Source organism: Diachasmimorpha longicaudata, chromosome 10 (assembly GCF_034640455.1).
Source record: "Diachasmimorpha longicaudata isolate KC_UGA_2023 chromosome 10, iyDiaLong2, whole genome shotgun sequence".
Taxonomy (NCBI): Eukaryota; Metazoa; Arthropoda; class Insecta; order Hymenoptera; family Braconidae; genus Diachasmimorpha; species Diachasmimorpha longicaudata.
The window spans coordinates 7,248,220-7,268,998 of record NC_087234.1 but is presented as its reverse complement, the minus strand read 5'-3'; the positions used below and the strand labels follow the sequence as shown (position 1 = coordinate 7,268,998).

At 41.8% G+C, this 20,779-nt stretch overlaps 5 protein-coding genes across 8 annotated transcripts; 2 read left to right on the top strand and 3 right to left on the bottom strand.

The window, feature by feature from the left end:
• The first annotated feature begins 64 nt into the window (after positions 1 to 64).
• LOC135166344 (transmembrane and coiled-coil domain-containing protein 4-like) lies at positions 65 to 2,951 on the top strand. The gene is made up of 6 exons (XM_064128466.1): positions 65 to 205; positions 285 to 584; positions 906 to 1,038; positions 1,106 to 1,347; positions 1,428 to 2,335; positions 2,486 to 2,951. The coding sequence occupies exons 1-6, from the start codon at positions 169 to 171 to the stop codon at positions 2,591 to 2,593; spliced, it is 1,728 nt and encodes a 575-aa protein (XP_063984536.1). The 5' UTR covers positions 65 to 168; the 3' UTR covers positions 2,594 to 2,951.
• Positions 2,916 to 6,917, bottom strand: LOC135166335 (solute carrier family 12 member 9). Its single transcript, XM_064128448.1, has 3 exons — positions 6,778 to 6,917; positions 5,682 to 6,495; positions 2,916 to 5,595 (listed from the first exon to the last, which is right to left on the bottom strand). The coding sequence occupies exons 2-3, from the start codon at positions 6,487 to 6,489 to the stop codon at positions 3,599 to 3,601; spliced, it is 2,805 nt and encodes a 934-aa protein (XP_063984518.1). The 5' UTR covers positions 6,490 to 6,495; positions 6,778 to 6,917; the 3' UTR covers positions 2,916 to 3,598.
• A 606-nt stretch (positions 6,918 to 7,523) lies between these two features.
• Positions 7,524 to 11,930, top strand: LOC135166343 (uncharacterized). Of its 3 annotated transcripts, XM_064128462.1 has the most exons (5): positions 7,524 to 7,757; positions 7,827 to 7,881; positions 7,969 to 8,111; positions 8,194 to 8,340; positions 8,679 to 11,930. In XM_064128462.1, exons 4-5 carry the CDS (start codon positions 8,208 to 8,210, stop codon positions 10,220 to 10,222), a joined length of 1,677 nt encoding a protein of 558 aa, XP_063984532.1. In that variant the 5' UTR covers positions 7,524 to 7,757; positions 7,827 to 7,881; positions 7,969 to 8,111; positions 8,194 to 8,207; the 3' UTR covers positions 10,223 to 11,930. The 3 variants fall into 3 exon arrangements, with proteins under 3 accessions (XP_063984532.1, XP_063984531.1, XP_063984533.1); XM_064128461.1 differs by lacking the exon at positions 7,969 to 8,111 and having other exon boundaries at positions 7,525 to 7,757; XM_064128463.1 differs by lacking the exon at positions 7,524 to 7,757 and having other exon boundaries at positions 7,951 to 8,111.
• Positions 11,931 to 11,943: 13 nt separating this feature from the next.
• On the bottom strand, positions 11,944 to 13,760 carry LOC135166348 (activating signal cointegrator 1). Its single transcript, XM_064128472.1, has 3 exons — positions 13,598 to 13,760; positions 13,409 to 13,521; positions 11,944 to 13,333 (listed from the first exon to the last, which is right to left on the bottom strand). The coding sequence occupies exons 1-3, from the start codon at positions 13,663 to 13,665 to the stop codon at positions 12,012 to 12,014; spliced, it is 1,503 nt and encodes a 500-aa protein (XP_063984542.1). The 5' UTR covers positions 13,666 to 13,760; the 3' UTR covers positions 11,944 to 12,011.
• A 230-nt stretch (positions 13,761 to 13,990) lies between these two features.
• LOC135166345 (facilitated trehalose transporter Tret1-like) lies at positions 13,991 to 20,417 on the bottom strand. 2 transcript variants are annotated; one of them, XM_064128467.1, is made up of 3 exons: positions 20,032 to 20,417; positions 16,028 to 16,410; positions 13,991 to 15,848 (listed from the first exon to the last, which is right to left on the bottom strand). In XM_064128467.1, exons 1-3 carry the CDS (start codon positions 20,079 to 20,081, stop codon positions 14,569 to 14,571), a joined length of 1,713 nt encoding a protein of 570 aa, XP_063984537.1. In that variant the 5' UTR covers positions 20,082 to 20,417; the 3' UTR covers positions 13,991 to 14,568. The 2 variants fall into 2 exon arrangements, with proteins under 2 accessions (XP_063984537.1, XP_063984538.1); XM_064128468.1 differs by lacking the exon at positions 20,032 to 20,417 and adding an exon at positions 17,918 to 18,256.
• Positions 20,418 to 20,779: the final 362 nt, after the last annotated feature.

The following is a 20,779-nucleotide window of genomic DNA, read 5'->3' as shown; positions in this document are numbered from 1 at the left end:
AATTTTTCGTCGATCGTTTGATAAAAAATATCACAATTATGACGATGATCACATGATAATAGTAGACGACACTATGGCGAAGCCTAGTATGAATAATTCTCCATATCTGTATCTTTAGCTCAATGCATTTTGAAGATTTATGTTGAGTATTGGAGAATTGTGAGCATCATGGAACAGCTGGAGACAAATGCTGACAGTAGAAAAGGTAAACACGCAGTTATTGTAATTTATTGTTTATCATTTTTGCTTTTACTCATTTCTCAAACGTTTGCCTCATGTTCCAGGGAATTCCCCCCTGCAAATGACGGATTGTGGAGTCTATGCATACCTCTCGTTGTGCAGCATCTCCCTCGGGAAACTCTTCCCGGGGGACTGCAATGTCGAGTTCAACGAAACGTACATGAAATCCCTCTGCAAATATTTTCACGTTAAGGAGACTCAGGAGAGTGTCATGATGGTTTTGCTGAAGGACGACTGTGGTCAGACAACTGAGCCTTACATCTCATTGCTGCTCAGAGAACCTGGCATTGATGGCCGAGGGATCCTGGTGATACAGTTGACTGTTTTCATTGCTGTTCAAAGTGGTGAGTACATAATTGATGATGTCTTGGGGATGAAGGCAGTTTAACTCATTACAACATATTATTGTTATTACTGTTCAATGTTATTAACTCTCCCCAACAATTGTGTCATCCCCAAACGCTCCGTGACATCTTGAAAGGTACCTTCAATTTTAAAGATGATTATGAATATTTTTGATGCTCTATGTTGCCAGGAATTGCATCAGGTAATTATTGATTTTCGAGTAGAATAGAACCTTATCACAGAACACCTCAGTAGATAGACTTCACTTAGAATTCAATTAAATAATTGTATCCTACAACTCCTAGAATAAATTCTTCCAGGCGAATACGATGCTCGACAGAGGGTACTCGTTCGAAAGCTTGCTGACATGTTCGCCGTGCCATTCGACCTGGTTGAGCTTTACGAGCATTCCCTGGTGTCATTGCTCAATGACGAAGAGCCCTCTCAAACAGAGTGAGAATCCTTTAAAAAAACTAAGTCGCTGCAAACGATAACATATTTTTTTTAATCAATCGTGAAGGGAAGAGCAGAGGGCGAGTGCTCGCCGCCAGAGAATGAAAAAAATCAAGCGATATGCATCTGTAGGCATTGCAACCCTGGCGGGAGGTACTCTCATAGGATTGACTGGTGGTCTAGCTGCACCTCTGATTGGTGTTGGAGTTGGAACGATTCTGGGGGGTGCCACTACCGTTGCGTTGACAAGTGCTGCTGGTGTTACTATCATCGGGTCGATCTTTGGCGTCGCTGGAGCTGGATTAACAGGTGGAGTAATTTAGGTGTTTTCTTTACTTTTTAGTGGAATAAAATATTCCACTTGATCAGACGCGAACTTTCTCCCCCAGGGTACAAAATGAACAAAAGAGTTGGTGAACTTGAGGAGTTCTCCTTTCAACCCCTCAACTGCGCTTCTGAAACTGACAGCCAGCTCCACATCGCCATAGCGATCACTGGCTGGCTGAAATCAGAAGACCAGGCCGCGATTTTGAAACCGTGGCGGTGTCTAGCCATCTCCAGGGAACAATACGCCCTCAGATACGAGACCAAATATTTGATAGAACTCGGCCAAGCACTAGAGTACATCCTGAGCATGGCAGTGTCCTTTGCAACGCAGGAGGCCCTCAAGTACACGATATTCAGTGGTCTCATGTCGGCGATTGCTTGGCCAACAGCCCTCCTCTCGATATCCTCGGTAATTGATAATCCCTGGTCCGTCTGCTGTCGACGGAGTTCGGAAGTCGGCAAACATCTCGCTCATGTTCTTCTCAGTCGACAGCACGGCAAGAGACCAGTGACACTTATCGGATATTCATTAGGAGCGCGAGTTATATTCTACTGTCTTCGCGAGATGAGTGAGACGGGGGGAAAAAATGCCTTTGGAATAATTCAGGATGCAATACTTCTCGGGGCACCTGTCACAGCCAATGAGCAGCAGTGGAAGAAGTGTACCAGCGTCGTAGCAGGGAGGATTGTCAATGGGTATGCCAGGACTGACTGGCTTCTGAGGTTCCTGTATAGGACTTTTTCTATGACGACGGCTGTCGCTGGCCTCATGCCCCTGGACTATCCCGGAATTGATAATATTGATTTAGCAACGGTTGTTGGAGGGCACATGGAGTATTCCGAGAAGTTGGATGATATCTTGAGGTTCGTGGGGGTCAAGCTCCGGTACGGTGAGATTCTGGATGATCAGGGGTTATTGAAGAATTCCACGTCAGAGTATGATCAGAAGGCGTATCTCCAACGGACTAAGGTTAGTCAGCATTAGAGATATGTGAATGACGAATAAATTCAATTGATTCAACAGTTAGAAACCATTGGAAAAGACAATTCATTTCTACAATGTGTTATATATTTTTTTTAAAGTTAACTTTACACTCTTTCTCTAATTTTGTATTCACAGAGTGCAGGAGGATTAAGGGAATCCAAATCTGATACTTGTCTTGCATCGAAGGTTCTTCCAGGTGGAATGAAAAATCAAATTGAACCCACCAATCCGTCCGTCAATTGATAGTTGCATAGTCAATTGGTAAAACACAATGACATAATCAATTTGAGAGCAAGAAAATTTTGAAAGAAACCTCGCAGCTTTACTGCGCTTTTTTTCTCTAAAAAATTGTCCGACTGAAGCTATTTCACAGAGGATTAAACAATAAGTGCTGAATAGCATAAGCCAAACGATTGAGGACCATTCGAGCCTTGCAGAATTTCCAGATATCGCAGAAATATTTCCATGTTACCAATAATTTTTTTATTACTCTATGTACAAATGATAAATATTAGATAATTCTATTTATACATTACCTCCATATAAAGTGTATTTAATGCGCAACTACCAGATACATAAAATTATTTATTGAATTGAAAAATTTGTTCTTATATATGTACAATCCCTTCCCATGAGTTCAAAGCCTCGTTAAAAATTAATACATGATTATAAAAGTAGTGGGTAAAATTGATCTAGTGTCAAAACTACCTCAGGCTGTTCGCCCTCAGTATGTAGGAATGAGTGAGAATGTTAACGCAGGTTCATCAGTCATTAAATTGAAAAAGGCCTCTCCGTTTTCATTTCATCACTTCACTACCGAATTACTAGTAGGAGTTTACCATAGTGTAACTCTCATAATCACACTGTATTATCACTTTATTGTCGGAATAATTTCCATGTCGAGTTCAAGTGTGGTACGATTCGAAATCATTCAGGGAGATTACTGATGCCTAGTGTCATCAATATCAGCTTTACGAATACTCCCAATTTTTCACACTCGAAGATCCAATGCAAACTTCCCTATCAATAATGAACACCACGAAGAGGTATCATCGATGGTACCACATTTTTTCAACTAGTTGACAATTCAACGTTCTACAAAATCACTGGGTTTTCAAGAGCCGAAATTTGTCAATTTCTAGTGAAAAAAAAAGTGGGAAAAAATCTAGTGGATGAAAATAAAATCACTTGAAATGTCATCTAGTTGAACAGCCACGTATTCTCACCCGTCCCCGCCCTACCCGTTCGTTAAAGAGTAGTTGAAGTAACAGCGCTGATACCATGCACCAGGACCGTTGGCGGCAGATCTACTGTTAGCTCAGTAAGCAATTGCAAATACTGTTGGTAAACTGTTCCTTCCTCCCACGAACTGGCATTCGGTGGAGCCGGTAGATACATAAAAACTGCAGCACTAGCTCCACTCTGACCCCTCACCACACGATTGGCCTCCAATATATAACTCCTTGCGACATTGCTAGCTCCCCTAGATCCCTCTCCCTCGAGACCCCTTTCAATGAGCTCCTCCCTGGCGCCCCTCCTGCTAGTCCAACCTGGTATCTTCTGTATCTGCGCCGATATCCTCAACATATCCAGCAACTTTCTGATTCTGATCTCCGTGGAGACGCCGACGTAATCACTAGCACTTCCTGTGTCTGAAATACTGAGACTCCCCTCGTCAGCTTCGACATAAAAAACCCTGAGAGTCAGGGCCTTCCACGAGGGCACCATATTGATAATGCACGCCAACTGCATCATGAAGAGACTGGTGGTGTCGAACGGATCCTGATCAGTTGGATTGAAAAAATTCACCGGCCAAACGTCGATGAACTCGAAACTCCTGCCCTTCCCCATCTGATTTTTATCGAGGAGGTGGAAATTTCTGCACAAACAAAGATTCTTCTTCATTCTCAGGACGTCATTGCACATGCCCACGTAGTGTACGCCATCCAGAGGCCTCGGTTCGTCAACAGATCTGATGGGAAAGCAGCTCTGAGTGTGTTGATCGAACACATCAGTCGCGTACTTAGATTCCCTGAAGAAATCCCTGGGGGTCTCTTCGTCATAGAAACCCAGAACAATGGTATTCGGCTTCATGGCCCCCATTCCAGATATCCTGATGAGATGCTGAAGGCCTTCCCGCACTGTCTTCGTGATAGTCAACTCCACGAAGGCCTTGACTTTGAGATGATCCACCAGTGACAGCCACTTGGGGTACTCCTCGATCGTGGGATCGACGTTCTGACCACTAAAGTCACCTGTCTTCACGTGTCCGATGACGTAGAGACCGCCCTTCTTGAGATCATTAACGAAGTCTATCAGCGGGCAAGAGGACCTAGGGGAGGCGACCATCAGCAGCATCTGAGGCCTCCAAAACTTGACATGATCTTTCCGGGAGTCCAGCATTAGTAGATACTTACGCACCTGGTGGAAGATGAGGGCCTGCGAGATGCTGCCCCACGCAGCATTCTTGCTTGGACTGAAGAGGTGCAGCACGATTATAAGGATTAGGCAGATTATAATACTAATGGAGGCATAGATGCTGTTGATTACGAACATCATTATGAGGGTCCCCAGGAGGCCGACTGTCGCTGTGTGCCACGTGAAGTAGTTGAAGGTCGGACGGAAATTTGGGGCTGACGCCAGCTCGAGACCGAGACAGGAGAGATTCGTCGCAAGGTAACTCAGGAGAAAGAGCACTGAGTTTATCTGCGCAATTGTATTGAGAGAACCCACGAGGAGAATTATCTGAACGAGACTCCATGAGGTGAGCACTGCGACAATGGGATTACCCCGCCAGGTGCCGTGCGTTACGAAGTTCAAGCCTGAGCCGAAGACGTTGTCCTTGGCAAGGGCCTCCAGGACACGGCTTGACCCGATGAGATTCGAGAGACCTGCAGAGAAGGTAGCGGTGAGGATGCCCACCGCGACGAATGGCGGCCATATGTTGGTTGGCAGCATATAGATGAAGTTGTTTTGAAGGAGAAAGCGGCTGGAAGTCGCAGCAGTGAGGATCGAGAGGAGGATGTAGCAGATGAAAGTGAAGAGCACAGCTGAGAGGGTGCCACGGGGAATGTTGCGCGCGGGATTTTGAAGCTCTCCGGACATGTTGGCACCCGCCATTATGCCAGTCACACCCGAGAAGAGAACACCAAATACCGAGGCGAAGGAAGATATTGTACCTGGACTGGAGTAATCCGGGGAGTAATTGGAGTATAGGTTGCTCATAAGGGTTTCCGATCGCAGACCTGGAATTATAATTATTACCCTCAGAACCTGTATGTCGACACTTATCCCGAAAAATCCGGAAAAAAAAATCGGCATATTAGCTCACCTGTGTACGAAGCATTCAGATGATCAGTGATGTTCTTCACAATGGTATTGGCATCAGGGATCGCTACATCCATCGGCTCTTGCACTAAGAAACTAATAATAACACTCAGCAAACATATGCAGACAATCGCCAGGATAGCGACGCTAGTTTTGGCGAACATGGCAGCACCAATGAGACAGACTACCAGGTTCGCCGTATTGAGGAGGGTGCAATAGAGAAACCTCCACCAGCGACCATCTGGAAACAGGGATGCCGAGCCCGTTATGTAGCCGTTCGGTCCGAAATTTTCCACAATTCCCTCAGCACAACCTGATATGCACAGTGCAGAGGAGACGACATTGGCCAGGAAGAATATCGTCCCAATGGATCCACCGAATTCCGGCCCTAGGGTTCTGCTGATCATGAAGTAAGCACCACCGCCCTCGACCGCTCCATTGGTGGATATCGCACAGATCGAGGCAACAGTGAACAGCAGAATTCCGTAAGCAATGAAGAATTGTCCCAGGGTGATGAGCAGTCCAGCGTTACCAACGATATACCCCATGCGAATAAATACAAGGGCCGAGAACATGGAGAGGGTTACTGGGCTAAAAACACCGGCAAACGTACCCAGAGTGCGTCCATTGCGAGCCTCCAGGTTACTGAACTCCACATACCCGTCTGACATTGCAGAGGGGCTCTTGTACATGCCGAGGAATGATCCCAGACGACGGAATAGTGAACGGCCGGATATCAGCGGGGCCTTCTCCGATCCCATACGTATATGCACTGCATCAGAATTTGTCGAACCTACCTCCGGGGCCAGCATCTTCAACTGCAAAGGGGGATTCCACCAAAAGTTTTTAATTTATATTGTTTTTTACATTTATTTATCAGGAATAACGACAATTGTTCGCCTACATAAAAAAAAATCTAATTCCATCAAATGTCAAATACTCGAACATCCAAAGTCTAATTCATTTTCTGCTTTATTCTATTTTATCACGCACCCAAAGCCTCTAATGATTCACCCCGCAACAGATTATCGGTGACTCCCATTAGTATGACAATTCCACATAACCCATTCAAAAGATAAACAACATTATTGAAACCATACCTCGCAGTTGTCAGTTACAACTCACTTCCAGATTCCAAACAGCTGTTTCATCAGAGATTGTAACTAGGAATTTTGGTCAACAGACACGTAAAATACGTTCCATCTCCACGAGTTCATGAATAAAAATGAAAGCACTACACTATGTAATTTTTGTTATTAACGACGAATCAGTATCGCTAGGCTTCAGCTGTTGACGCACTCCAGGCACTCCAGCCCTCTATTTATTTGCTTTTGAAAGTATTGGATATTTACCGAATAGAGATATCTCCCAACGGGAAAAATTGCCGCCCACAGAATGGATCATCAAGAACCTCGCTAGACTTTAACAGCTTGAATTATTTTGAATAACGAGAATGATGATAAACGTAACAAATTGTGGGTATGTTTTAATGACAATGAATTTTATAAAAAAATCCGCGAATAACTGACGTTGTCGACTCTTAAATATTGTAATTATCGATACTCGGAATTATCGATGTTCCTATTCATTGCACTTCCTGTACCTTCAGACGCCCCTAACCGTAATCTACTTAGTACTTAGTAATTAATGTACGTAAACGTACATCGTTTGTATATCACTGTACATGTATGGATTTTGTTAGTAAAAATTTTTTTAATCAACAGGCGAATTTTCGGTTCGCTCACCCCAGCCACCAGAATGAACGGTGGCGTCTCTCATCGTCGGGGTTCGTACTAACATTGGCGTGCACTTCTACGTTAGTCAATCCTCTTTGCCAAACCAGTGCAGAAGTACCTCGGGACACCTTAAGTTAGCGAATTAGAATCCTTCAAACCTAACCTCAAAAGTCCTGAGTAATATTTCTCATCGATCAGTATTCTAAACTACAAAAATTTGTTTATAGTTCGTCGAACGAATGTTTATCCCCCAATTATCGCCGCAGCAATCACCCTCTCCCCCGTGTTGAACAATAAAATGGAATTGCAAAATGTAAATGATAAAAAAGCATCAGTGGACATTGGTGAGGAATAATCAGTGGTTCTGGTGCAGGTGAAAAGCCTGATCTTCTAAATTTAGAATTTATTTTTAGGACGAGACGAACTGTTGCAGGAAACCGTGTGATTTCCGAGTGATTTATCAGGGAGGTACGTAAATACCGAAAGAATTGTTGAGAAATTGCGATCAACGTCCGCCTTTTAAAAAGTTGTAATCAGTTTATTTATATGTGGAAGATTGATTTCGTTGACGTGGGGATCATTATTCGACGCTTCATTAGTCGACGATATCATTATCGATCTTCGGGATAGTCTTTAAAAGCTGATCATTTTGGTGCTGATTGAGTTGAGGGCCTTGTTTCTGCTTAATTTTTCATCTTGTGTGTTACAAGATTTCTCTTTATTCTGCGGAAAATACAGAGGTTTGTTAGATTTTCTAATGAGGTTTTGGGGTATTCTTAGGTGATAATTGGGTCATGGCACTGGATGCTATCGGCAGGGGCATGGATAGACTTCAGGAGATCAACATAAAGATTCACAAGAGTCATTTGACTTATCTGCAAACTGATGACAGCCCCTCGAAGATTCAAAAGAGGTTAAAGTTGGAGGGTGAGATTTTTGAAATTTTCATTTACCTGTGAAGGTTAGGTAACTTTGGCAGATGAAAAAGTTATTGGGTAATCTTTAGTCATGTTGAATGTCATTTTTAGTAATTTGGGTGCTCCTTCCCCCACTAGCCTCATTCCCGCTTTGTCTGCATGCTATTACACATCTCCCAGATATCTCTGTCCGGAGAACTTGAAATTTCATTGCAATTTTTGCGGTTCTAGTCTTTGCTCAATAATGGGAGGGAGTTGTAGAATATATTTTTACAATCTTCATAAAATTCTAAATTATCAGACGAAACTGGCGAACAATGCGCAAACTCACTCCCGAACTCTCCCCAGGTTTCATCAAGGAGTACCTCTGTCTCGTCCCCAACGAGAGCAAATACGTATTTCAAGAGACAGCCCATATTCTCCACCGCTCGGCCTCGGCCTTGAACGACTTCAGTGGCTACCGAGCGTGCGAAGCCTGGAGTGCAATTTCCTTGTATGCCTCGAATCTTCTGGCCCAGCCCTGGCGCAAAGAGTACAGGACCCTTCGCACGTACTCTGGCTACTACAAGCACGAGATCGAGGCGAATTTAATCGGTGCCGAGTTGATGTTCGAACTCATGGGCTACAAACACACAGGCCTGGGAACCCTTACTCTAGAGGGACCCATCGATCCAGATAGGGTCTCCTCGGTGAGTCGAGACGCCATTGTCGCCTTCGTCGAGTGCCAGATACTCAAGCAAATATGGGAGGCCATCTCCAAGAACTTTAAGATATCGTGGTTGGAGGTTTTAGAGTTCAGAGAGAATCACGTGGGCACACCTGACACTGCTATCCGAGCACTCACTCATAGGTTCTATGAGCGACTGCACCAGAATAGGTCTAAGGGGGACGTCTATAGGAATTATCATCATCAGACCATTCTGGATCAGCTGCCTCCAACTACTGTTCCTTATCACCTTATACCGAATAATTTTAATGGGCCTGTTAATATCGCTCCGGATTACTGCTATCCTGACGAGGGCTATAGGTGCTTCCCGCAGTACTGTCTCCCTCAAGTTTCTAACAGTTTCTACGGAGTTCCCTCAGCGGAACCGTACTACAATCCTCTTTATGCCGCGCGTTTGCCCACCGAGAGACTGATCGAGCTTGATCCTCCCCCTGCGGTCTCGAATTTCGACAAACCGATCCACCGCAAGTCCCACCGAGAGGATGAGATCGATCACCCGAGACGAAATCCCGACGACGATTACTCGAGGGTAGAGCGAAGGCCCATGAAGACTTCGACGAGTCTCGACTCAGGCACCAGTGAGTCCTGGGACTACGTCTTCAGATCCCTGGATAATCTCCGGCACTCGAAAGACATGGGAGAGAGAGAAGAGATCCACAAGAAGCGTGATAAGATAAAACGAGATAAACACTCGAGTTTCGAGACTGAAGAGAAGACCTCGAAGGATAAGAAGAGGTTCTCCAAGGGCTTTAGCGAGGACAATGGCTTTAAGAAAAAGGGGAGCGTTGATCTCTTGGATCTGCGGGACAGCTCGGGACAGAGCGACGAGAGGTTGAGTATACAAGAGAAGATCAGGAAATTCAGTCAGGGGCAGCCGAAGAACTATCACAGGGTTGTCGAGTCTGTGAAGAATCTGACGATTGGATCTAAGGAGGACAGGAGGGGCAAGGAGAACAAGTGGGATTGCTCTACCTGCACTTTTTTGAATTCTGCCGACAGGGACATCTGTGAGATGTGTAATAAGAGCCGGAGAAAGGGGAATGAGGACAAACCTTTGGCTAGTGGGGGCAAGGAGTGCCCCCAGTGCACTCTGGTTAATGAAAAGGACGCTGATAAATGCGAGGCTTGTGATACCAGTCTCAAGGACTCACCCACTTATATTTAGTCGAGGAGGTAAGAAGTTTTTAGTTTTTAAAAATTTTGTTTGTTTGTTTGTTAGGGCTGTTTTGAGCTTTTGAGGACTGTAAAACTTTGATAGATGAAAAAATCTCTCTGGAAAAAATATTCCCGGAAGACCATGATTATTTTACTTATGATAATACAATATTTGCGACGTTCTTCAAGTAGTCGATAAAATTTCCTTTATCATAATTCTGAATTACTGCCTTCCGATGTTTTGTTTATTATTTACGGGAAGATTTTTTTCCACTGATGAATTTCGACAAACAAATTTTCCCGAGATAGATTTTTATTAAGGGCAATTTTTGGGGAAGTTGGGGGGTGGTTCAAAAGCGTCGGAAATCCCCGGGGTGTAGGGGTAACTGTGTTCGATATTAATCAGTTGAAGAAGGGAAGCACAGTATTTAGAGGATATCAGTGGTGAAAGGGTAAATGAAATCAGCACTGTTTATTTTTTATTATCTCTTTTTTGGGAATTCTTTTTTAGAGGATAGAACCCAAAAAGTATAGAAGAATTAAAATCTGACTCATTTCATTTTGCCATTTTCCCACTGAAATCACTCGTCCATAGCATTATTGATTGCCTAATGGTTTGATACACGTGAAATTTAGACAATCTAAAAATTATATTTCATCGATAGACCATTGTTCAATGGCTGAGAAAAAATTGCGTATCCAAAGTGTTATGAAACGAAATTCTACGTTGAAGTGACTAATCGATGATTCAGTTGCAAGAAATGTCTTGATGTTTTCTTCCGACATTTACTCCCATAGTTGCCAGTTATTTTCACAATTTTCAATTATGTATCTCCCACTTCAACGTAGAATTTAAAAAAAAATCACGAGTTTATCCTGAACAAGGAGGAGATAATTACGGAGCTTATGAGTTACAATATATGTCTGTTAAATATAAACGTAAAATAATATTACTGAAATCACCCACTGAAGTTACTGTCCTCACATTCCTAATTTCTTCTCCTTCAAAAGATTTTTTTTCTGTTATTTATGATTTATCCTGTGCAATATTACTTTAATTAATATTTAATACAAATGTGTAATTTTAAAACACGGGAATAGTATTAGATTTCTACTTTTTACACTGAGAATACGAATGCTTTGAGCTATTTAACCCACTGTTAATCAATTTTGAGACGTTCGATTTTTGTTTTAAACAAATGGTAAAATTTGTTCTATTATATATAATGAGTGACAGAGTCTCCCATAGGTGATAAGCAGATAGTTGGATTCAAGCACAAACATAATATTGGTTTAATCGTTCGACAATGTGGGACTTATTAAGAAGCAATATTTATTCACGAAATTCTGCACTGAAGTGAAATGATAAGAATATACATATATATTAATCCACTGAATGAGAATTTCTAGTTTTGTTCATTGACTTCTAGTTCTGAATTTATGAAAGCATAATGCGCACCTCGAAATATCTAGATTAATCATGAGAACATTGTATTAATACGTAACATAATATTTACAATAGTTGAAGCTTCAATGAGCTATAAAAGAATATTTAAATCAATCGTTTTGAAGATTATAAACATATAAACGAACTAAAAATGTTGATATTTTTTCAATCTACGTGTAGACTCCATTTGTGTAAGGGTACGTTAGGAGGAAATGTAAGAGGCTGTTGTAAAGAGAATTAATAAATTTGTATGAAGATTAGTGATAATTAATTTAGAATGACTCTGGATTTTTTTTGTGATTTATTTCTGAAGTTTGTCTCTCAGTAGTTTTAATAATCTTAAGTCGAATAATTATCCTGTATTCACCTTGGAAAAACGTTCTGCACATTTCAGCGCAGCTTGATGAATTTTCTTATCTAATTTATAAATTTTCATTTTTCCCTGCATGGGAAATTTAATCGGTAATTCGTGGAAATCGTCGCAAATGAAAACGTAGGGGGCGTCTGACTCCCCCTCGGGGTAAAGCTTGCGGTACTCCTCTTGAGGGAGGACATCAAGGACTGTGACGTACCCCAGGAGGACTTTCGTGGGGTAATTCTGGGGGAATTTGAGATTTTCCGCAACTAGAACTCTGTACCGATTCTCGAGAGTTGAAATTTCCTCGGTGGAGGGGGTCTTCGAGGCGGCGTGAATCCACAATCTTCCTCGATGGGACGAGTACCATGTTCTCCCTTCGTGTTTCTTTATCCCAGCGACAAGAAGAGAAGCCCAGGGCTGGTGCATTGACAGACAGAGGCCTTCGTCCACCATCTCCAAGAGCTCTTTATCCTGAACTCGATGAGTCGTTGATTCCGTTGGCTTCTTCGAGGAAATTATTCTAGACAAAGTCCCCTCCACATACACTGGTCGATCGAACTCAAAATTCGGGCAGATCAGCTCCTCCCCTCCTCCCGCTATTCGCGCACTCTTCTCCAGGACCTCCAACTGCCTTTTGAAGATGTCCTCGGCATCGTCCGCCTCCTCAATTACATCCCTCCCAAATATATCCACTGTAAACTTCTTCTCCAAGCGAGACCCATATTTTTTCTCCCGCATTTCAGCCTCTCTCTTTTCCATTTCGGCTCTCTCGTCTTTGGACAACCAGACACTATTACTTGATTGGAAGTAGTCAGACTCGTCATCAATTACCTGCGTTCTTCTCGCACTGTTCCTGTCGTACTCCAGGAGTTTATCTCTCTGCCTTAACGCTGCTTTGCTGTTACTATCCCCCATCAACTTATTGTAAAGATTGTCTGAGGCTTTGGATTTCGATGCCAAGACAGCCTGTTGATTGGGAGTGCAGACCAATTCCCCGCAGAAGAAACAGGGGCCTGCCCCTTCCTGCGCACAAACTATTCTTCCACACGTTAAGCAATTGTTGATCAATGAATGAATTTTTGCTTCGCAATCGCACTTGACTCGTCCCTTTAGAAAAACCGCCACTTTGTTACCCTCCGTTGAGTATAAATTCACAAATTTCTTTCTTTTTTCTGGTTTATCTGACTTCGAGGACTCCTGGTGAGACTCGATAACTTCCTTTTCCTTGGATTTTGCTTTTTTCTTGTCCTTGGACTTTTGGGGGACACTGTCATTGTCATTGGACTTTCTATAGCCAGTGAATTGATTCTCGTGAGCTGGAATTGATGACATAATGCAACGCAATGATAATACTTTTCACCTTTTGAAACTCAATAGCCATTTGACATTACCTTTTTTCCTCTTGAGTTCAACGATAAAGTTTTTGTGTTTTGGATTGCTCAAGTCCAGGAAATTCTTGGAGAAGTCATCCAAATCCCTCTCATTCTCTATCGTCAGCATGTACCTGAAACATTTAATGGGGATTTTTTTTTAGGTTAATCAGTACCGGGCAGGATTATTCAGGAGAATTGTCTGCTCACTGGATCATCTCCTCAGTAACAGGGAAGTTGAGGATTGCTGACAAACTCTGATGTATCCAATGATCCATTTTTTGGTTATTAATAACTGAACGACAATCTTCCTTCAGGTCGATGACGCCAAATGTCACAGTGTTTTTGGAGCTGATCAGCTGACTTCCTTATGCTGCTCTCCTACCAATCACCATTGAGACTTCAAGACGAAGCGTTGGGACTGGTTGAACAGTTGATGACGTAGTTTTTTACCACAGATAGAGCAGTAATTTAAAGTTCTTAGAAATTTTTAAATCGATCAAAGGAACCTTTATTGTCGTTGCCTCACACGAGGAGAAAATTTTTTGAGAAAAAAAAGCCTGCAAAAAATTATGCGAGGGAAGTGGAAAATTTGAACAACTCTTCTGGTTTAAAAAAACATCTATTTTCATATACACTTGGAACAAATATGTACATGTGGTCACGATTATGTACAACTATATCATCTCTTATTTGATTAACAAAAATAAGTCGCTGCTGCATTTGTTTCTTTCCTGCAATTTGAGCTTTGCATTATCTACCTCTAGTGATAAACATTGTTTCTTCCTATTATCATTATCTATTTTGGCACGAATAGGAATAAATAGCACCTGTCAGAAGCGTTCATCCAGCGAACACGTGGGGGAGCCTTGGCACATTGAGATAAAACTGCTAAATTGTAAACAATATGTTTTGCAGTTTCCACTGGGTATTTCGAGAACCTACTGTGTAATTCTCTGATAACGTTTCTAACCGTGAAATATATTTAATGACTTTGAATTCTTAAATTATTGCGTGAGATGATATTATTCCAACGGAAATCGGAATGTTGTTAGAAAAATCTCATTATCACCTCCTCTTTGTGCCCAAAAAAAAGCCTCTTTCAAAAAAAGTATATAGGAGTAGGAGTGATTTGAGAGAGAATTTGTTTCCCGAGAAAATTGTATTTTTTTATAAATTTTTTAAATCTTCCCAGCGGGGGTGATTTTTCGGCTCCTCCAGAACAACCGTCCAGTAACGACTGTGGACGGTCTCCCCGAGAAATAATCCTCGATTTCCTGAAGACTCTTATTCTTCGTCTCTGGTAGACAAATGTAAAAGTAAATCGAGCCGAAGAAGGAGATGCACCCGTAGAGTAGATAAGTCCCATGCTCGGTGATGGTGCTCTTCAGCAAGGGAAATGTCTTGACCACCATGAAAATGAAGGAGTGCGCAGCCATGGTGGTGAAGCCACCGACGATGCCCCTGACTTGTACCGGATAAACCTCCCCAATCATGACCCATGGAATGACTAGAAATCCCAGAGTGCAGGCGATGGTGTACGAGAACATGCAGACGAGGGGAATCCAGGTCCAGGTGGCCTGTATTCCATAATGCTTCCAGTACACCCTAAGCCACTCGTAGCCGCCGAGGCCGAGCATCGAGAGACCGCAACCTACGGAGGAGATGAGTGTCAAGGGCCGTCTACCGCACTTCCTGCAGAGGATACACGCGGCGATGGTGGAGAGAAGCCTGACAACTCCGAGGATAACGGTGGCGAGGTAGCTGTTGATGCTTGTCCCCGAGGCTTTGAAGATCTCCACAGCGTAGAAGGTCACGGCGTTTGTCCCGCTCCACTGATAAATCAGAAAGTAAAGGCAGAGAAGGGCAAAGGGCTTGAGGGCATTGGGCTTGACCAATGCCCGGATGATTTCCCCGAAACCGGTCAGTCTCTTCAAGTTGTTCTTCGCCGAGAAGTTTACGAGGGTCTCCATCTCCCTGTCCAGATTATAGTTGCTCCCCCGAAACTTCCTCAGGGCCTTCTTCGCCTCGTCGGGTTTACTCCGGGAAATGAGGTACGAAGGGGTCTCCGGAAAGGCGAACATGAGGACGAGAGCGGCCAGGGGTATGAGGGCGCTTATTGCTGCGCATATTTTCCAGTGGAGAATGCTGCCGAGGGCATACTCTATTAGGACACCTGTCGACACACCCACTGAGGCCAGGGCTGTCAGCATCCCTCGGAGATGGGGCTGGGTGACTTCGCTAGTGTAGACTCGCGCTGGAGCACCCACCATTCCCGAGCCCAGACCCACGAAGAAGCGCCCGGCGTATATGGCCTCGATGTTCGTGGCGAAGGTTATCAACAACCAGCCGAGGAGAGCTGGGATCTCCGTGATTATGAGGGAACGTTTGCGACCAAGGTAATCCATTAAGTAACCGGTTAAGAGGCAACCGATTGGCGTGCCGATTGACGACATACTCGCTGGTAAACAGAAGATATTGAGGGATCAGTTTTATTGGTGAAAAGAGCCATCTATGACAGCTCATCACGAAGATAAACTTGAAAATATTTTCATCATTAATTTCCGGAATTTCGATGTCATAATTGTCGCCCCTGTGGACCCCAGTTATCGAAGCTAAAGTCTCAATTCCAAATCTTACCTATCCACGATGACTGTGACTCATCAATTCTAATTGCACTGGAATACATACTGCAATTGTACAAAGTCTCATTGATAATACTACAATTGACATAATTGCCATTGGTATCATTTAATACAGTTGAACTGTCCACAATAGCCGTTGTGACAGCTTTGAGCTGTGGAACAGCTATCGCTGAGAATCCGAAAGTCATTCCCGTGTTGACTGTTCCCAATTGTGCTACAAAAGCCGCGGAAACTTGTCGCAGAGAACTACCAAACTGCTGCGATGGAATTTTTCCATTCTCCGGATCACCAGGTGTATTTATACTCTGGATCTTGGGCAGTGAATTGTGGTCCATGAGGGTGGCTTTCTCCTCCGTCCCTCGATTGTCCACATTTTTTCTTAATGGAAAAATAAATATTCATCAGAAATTATATGAATTAGAATATCTACACAATGTCATTGTTTGATAACTCTCAATTGCGTGAGAAAATTTGTGGGAGTTTCCTCTATTGACCCAATTACACTCGATTGAGCTCCAACACCGGACTATTTCTTTGCGGAGGAAAATATATTTCGAGTTTTGACGTTTGAGCTGTTGTACACTCGGTCGAGGTCATGGGGATGGGATAATTCATTCAGATTTGATAGCTATGGAAATCAATTTTCAATCGAGATAACGGATTTTTTTTAGCCTGTTGCGATTAAAGGCGCTATGTCGTAGTCGACATGTAAAACATGTCTACATAATTGGTGGAAAAATAGGAAAAATAATGAGTCTCACAAGTTTCAAATTTCAATAGAATTTTCAAGTGAAGGACACAATGTTTCCAATTGACTTCCAGGCTCTCTATTAAAAATTTTAGTCTGAATTTTCGGTGGGGAGTTTCGAAAATTTAATGAAATTTTATTTCTGTTTTCTAAGAGTGCTCTTCGATGCAATTCCCCTTGAAAAAATATTAAAATAAATTAAATCATTGGAAATATTCGATCAAGTTTCTTTACTGGAAAAACAAACATGATTTATTATTCTTGAATAATTTATGCGCGGAATTTAATTGCTGTTGAACATGAATGAAAAATTCTAATTTTTTTGCATACCAATTGGCAAGAAAATAACAGCATTTGGAATTTCCCAAAATTTTCCCTTCGACTGAATCGGTCAATGAGAAAAACAATTGGATAAATAAATAAGCAACCTAAAAGCCAAATAAATAAATAAAAAAATTAATTGTACTGAAAGGGCTGATCTTCTTCACTGGAGCAAAAGGCTCATTATTTTTTAATGATTTATGTATGAGAGCTAATAGCTGCTATTTTATCAGTCGCTCTTCGTTATTCCATTTCGTCAATTGGTCAGTTGGATGTTATTTTAATACATTTCCACCGCGCTGTGTGGGATTCCACGATAGCAAGGACGCATATGTGTCAGAACAGCCGCACTCGCGGCACGTGCTCTTCATTTCCACCGTCCACTCATGATTTACTTGAAAATACAGGCAGTATTCTACTCATATCATCGCATCGATAACTCAATCGTCAATAACTCGCTGAAATAATCTAGGCCTTCATGTGGGAAAGCTCTCATGAGCTCTCCTTATTCATCAAACCATTGATTACTAATTTCGTCGATCATCGTCTTGTAAAATTTGCCTCGCAGCCTTTAGGCAATTATTTTCCGTGAAATTTTAATTCAATTCACATAAACTAATAGATGTAGTCAATTTTATTTAATCGATTCGTCATCAATACGTTTATCATTGCATAACTATCGATAAATAGTCGACGAGTGACGTTATCGTAAAGGTAAATACGCGAAGTTTAACACTCGCAAAAGATTAATAAGTCATCGATTAAAGTCTCATTGTAGAATCAATAAAATAATCGATGGACATATTGTCTACTTACTCTGGCATTCTCAGACTCACTAGGGGATTTTATTTAAATTTATATCACAATTAATGAAGGCCACTGATAAGGGAAAATGGAATTTTGTTTCAGTGGCGAAAAATCGCGAGTAATGGCGAATTTTTCGGTGATTTTTTTCGTCGGTCTCGATTCATTTGTACAGGTATTTAATTTTTATATTTTTATATCGCCACTGACAAAAGCTTTTGTTCTATGTATCGGTGCTTTATGTTGCGGAACGAGTGCGTGACACATCGAGAATGCAATCGCGTCTCGAGAACGACTAACCGTCAAAGCTCTTTATACGCCCGAGGTTTTTTTTTAAAACGCCGTCGCTGGGTCTAAAGCGCTACGAGTGGATTTTCCTGCCGTCTTGCCCCTCATTTTTACGGTCGCGGGTTTTTTTAGGTCGCCCTGGAGGAGGGGATGCGATTGTCATGTGACATTTTTTATAGGCTTTCACCCTTGGACAGTTGCCACGTCCAGTAACTCAGGTGTATGAAGTGGGGCAGAATGGCCATTTTTATAAGATTTTTGCTATGTTGACTTTTTTCACATTGGTCTACACTGCAGGAATGCTCACCAACATATTTTTCTATTTTTAAAAGTAATGTCAGAATTTCATAGACTTTTTGTAGACATTTTTTAGATTACAACAAAGTCCGGATAGAATGACAATTTAGCGGAATTCCAGATCACCACGTGTCTGAACATCTTAATTCATTTTTGACATTCAGACGAATTTTTCATTTATTCAGGCTGTGTAGACAATTTCAAGTAAAAATTTTTAATAATTAGATTTATTTATATCTGCCATATTATTATTTCTTTCCGCTTGATATCTCGAACAAATAATGCCGTTCTCGTGAGTCAAATATTTTATTCCGGTTTAAAATGAAACATTGATGATGAGAAAAGCAAACATTCAATTTCATTCTCTCAATATTTAATTACGCGCAATGGAGTGTCATTAGTAGTCTAAAAAAATGCATCCATTGTTATTCTTATTTTTAATTTTACGTTTGATATCTTGAGCAAATAATGTGATTCTGCCGATTCAAATCGCACGTTTTGGTTGAAAAAAAGAAATTCAAAATGGGAAAAAAAAATTAAATTTCATGCTCTCAATGGTTAATTGCGTGTCATTGAATATCATTAATAAATAGTTTCATCAAAACTAACACCAATGTCTTTTTTGTTCCCATTTTTTCTTTCATCGCAGCGGGCCTGCCGTTAGTGATAAATTCCTCTGCGAGCTGTACCTCCATCTCAGAGAGTTGAATGAGAAGAAAAAAAAAATCATACTTGGGAGACAAAGAGAGAAGAAACTTCTTATCTGTTATTGTCGCTAAGCCGATGTGTGCTCACGATGATGAGACGTTAGTATCGACAACGGGAGGAGTATGATATACGATAGCAGATGGCCAATTGCGCGATTACAACGGCTGTGAAATTAAACAGCCGGAAATTTCCGATTTTTTAAATCTTCGAAATGACGCCATTATAATTCACTGTCGCGAGTCATTTTCGTAATACTATTTAACGCCTGATAACAATCATGGAGTAATTGATCGATACGCGCTAATGAACTATCAAGAGCTGCTAATCAATTATTCGTGTTTGAAATTAAATGAAACAGATAATGATAAATAATTCAATAAAAATACGTATTTGTCCCGTGTCCCGCTCATCTCTAATTCATTGACAATCTACTTCAATGACATATGTTTCAACACCCGTTCACGAGAAGCAGGTGTGGGCATTGTCACGCTCGATCCTCGTGATACGAAAGTGCAACATCAACGACCTCGGAAAAATGCATTAATTTTTCCCGAGCTGGAAGAAAACAGTAAAAAGTTGCTTAACTTTTTACCCTCCCCCAGCAAATAGTACATTTTGATGGAAATCTACCGATATAAAAAATGCAAATTCAAGGTTTTGTTTATTGGATGATTTCTAAATTACATCCTGGCCGTAACAAACCCTATCAAAATTAAATTTTTTTTTTTAATTACCCAGAAAATTATAGCAAATTCCGTGAAATAATTCCCAATTGCCACTGAATATTCTTCTCCTCATGTCTGTTCCCCTTTACGAACATCGAGAATACTCACAGCGAGGATGTAGGAAATGTCTCGTAATTAGTGGTGAGCGATGTCGGCATGTTTGCCAATCGAGAGCGAATGCAAATGCAGTAGCACGCGGTCCTCACACTGGATCACCGTCGAGGCACGTCCGTTAAATAGTCACTCTCCAATCAAATTAATAATAATAATAATAATAATAACAGTCCCCAGGGAGAGAGACCAATCGAGAAAATCAAGGAGTCTCTCCAACCCAAAATTGAAAATCCAACACTTCCTGGGGATAATTCAACCCTTCTTTCAACACCCCCCCAATATATACAGCCTGTTACGTCATTGGAATACCTAGTGCCTCAAGATTGCCACATATTCGTCGATCCACACATGATGTTTCCAAGTGTGACAGGAGAAAATAGCTTGTGGAGGCCAGTAACGCACAAATGAGGATGGACAAACTGGTTTTTCAAAAACAAATCGATCCGAGGATTTTTTATTGAGGAGCCCATAATATTTGACGGGAAAGTATGCCATATACAAGTGGGTATAAGTGACGTATTTTTCTATATAGATATTTTTTCCATGTGAAGTGTTCTTCAGTGCCGCCCGCAGGATGACAGTAATTACACTGAATGGGAGATCATTGATCAATTAGGTATTTAGCGGTTGACGGCTTATTGGGACAATAGTCTGGCGTGTGCCTCGTAACCTTTTGATAAGTTCAATTCAATATGAGGAATCGGGAATAATTATTACATGAAGAATATCTGGGCTTTGATTA

What these genes read in the sequence shown, in the direction of transcription:
- LOC135166335 (XM_064128448.1), bottom strand. Translation starts at nt 6,489, where the DNA reads ATGCTGGCCCCGGAGGTAGGTTCGACAAATTCTGATGCAGTGCATATA. An exon ending in TCTGAATGCTTCGTACACAG is followed by an intron (nt 5,596 to 5,681) that starts GTGAGCTAATAT and finishes TTATAATTCCAG; the next exon opens with GTCTGCGATCGGAAACCCTT.
- LOC135166343 (XM_064128461.1), top strand. Translation starts at nt 7,731, where the DNA reads ATGATAAAAAAGCATCAGTGGACATTG. An exon ending in CCGAGTGATTTATCAGGGAG is followed by an intron (nt 7,882 to 8,193) that starts GTACGTAAATAC and finishes GGGTATTCTTAG; the next exon opens with GTGATAATTGGGTCATGGCA. An exon ending in AAAGAGGTTAAAGTTGGAGG is followed by an intron (nt 8,341 to 8,678) that starts GTGAGATTTTTG and finishes AACTCTCCCCAG; the next exon opens with GTTTCATCAAGGAGTACCTC.
- LOC135166345 (XM_064128467.1), bottom strand. Translation starts at nt 20,081, where the DNA reads ATGCCGACATCGCTCACCACTAATTACGAGACATTTCCTACATCCTCG. An exon ending in ACATTTCCTACATCCTCGCT is followed by an intron (nt 16,411 to 20,031) that starts GTGAGTATTCTC and finishes TTTTCCATTAAG; the next exon opens with AAAAAATGTGGACAATCGAG. An exon ending in GTCACAGTCATCGTGGATAG is followed by an intron (nt 15,849 to 16,027) that starts GTAAGATTTGGA and finishes TCTGTTTACCAG; the next exon opens with CGAGTATGTCGTCAATCGGC.
- LOC135166344 (XM_064128466.1), top strand. Translation starts at nt 169, where the DNA reads ATGGAACAGCTGGAGACAAATGCTGACAGTAGAAAAG. An exon ending in TTTCATTGCTGTTCAAAGTG is followed by an intron (nt 585 to 905) that starts GTGAGTACATAA and finishes AAATTCTTCCAG; the next exon opens with GCGAATACGATGCTCGACAG. An exon ending in GAAGAGCCCTCTCAAACAGA is followed by an intron (nt 1,039 to 1,105) that starts GTGAGAATCCTT and finishes TCAATCGTGAAG; the next exon opens with GGAAGAGCAGAGGGCGAGTG.
- LOC135166348 (XM_064128472.1), bottom strand. Translation starts at nt 13,665, where the DNA reads ATGGATCATTGGATACATCAGAGTTTGTCAGCAATCCTCAACTTCCCT. An exon ending in GTTACTGAGGAGATGATCCA is followed by an intron (nt 13,522 to 13,597) that starts GTGAGCAGACAA and finishes TAAATGTTTCAG; the next exon opens with GTACATGCTGACGATAGAGA. An exon ending in TGAACTCAAGAGGAAAAAAG is followed by an intron (nt 13,334 to 13,408) that starts GTAATGTCAAAT and finishes CATCAATTCCAG; the next exon opens with CTCACGAGAATCAATTCACT.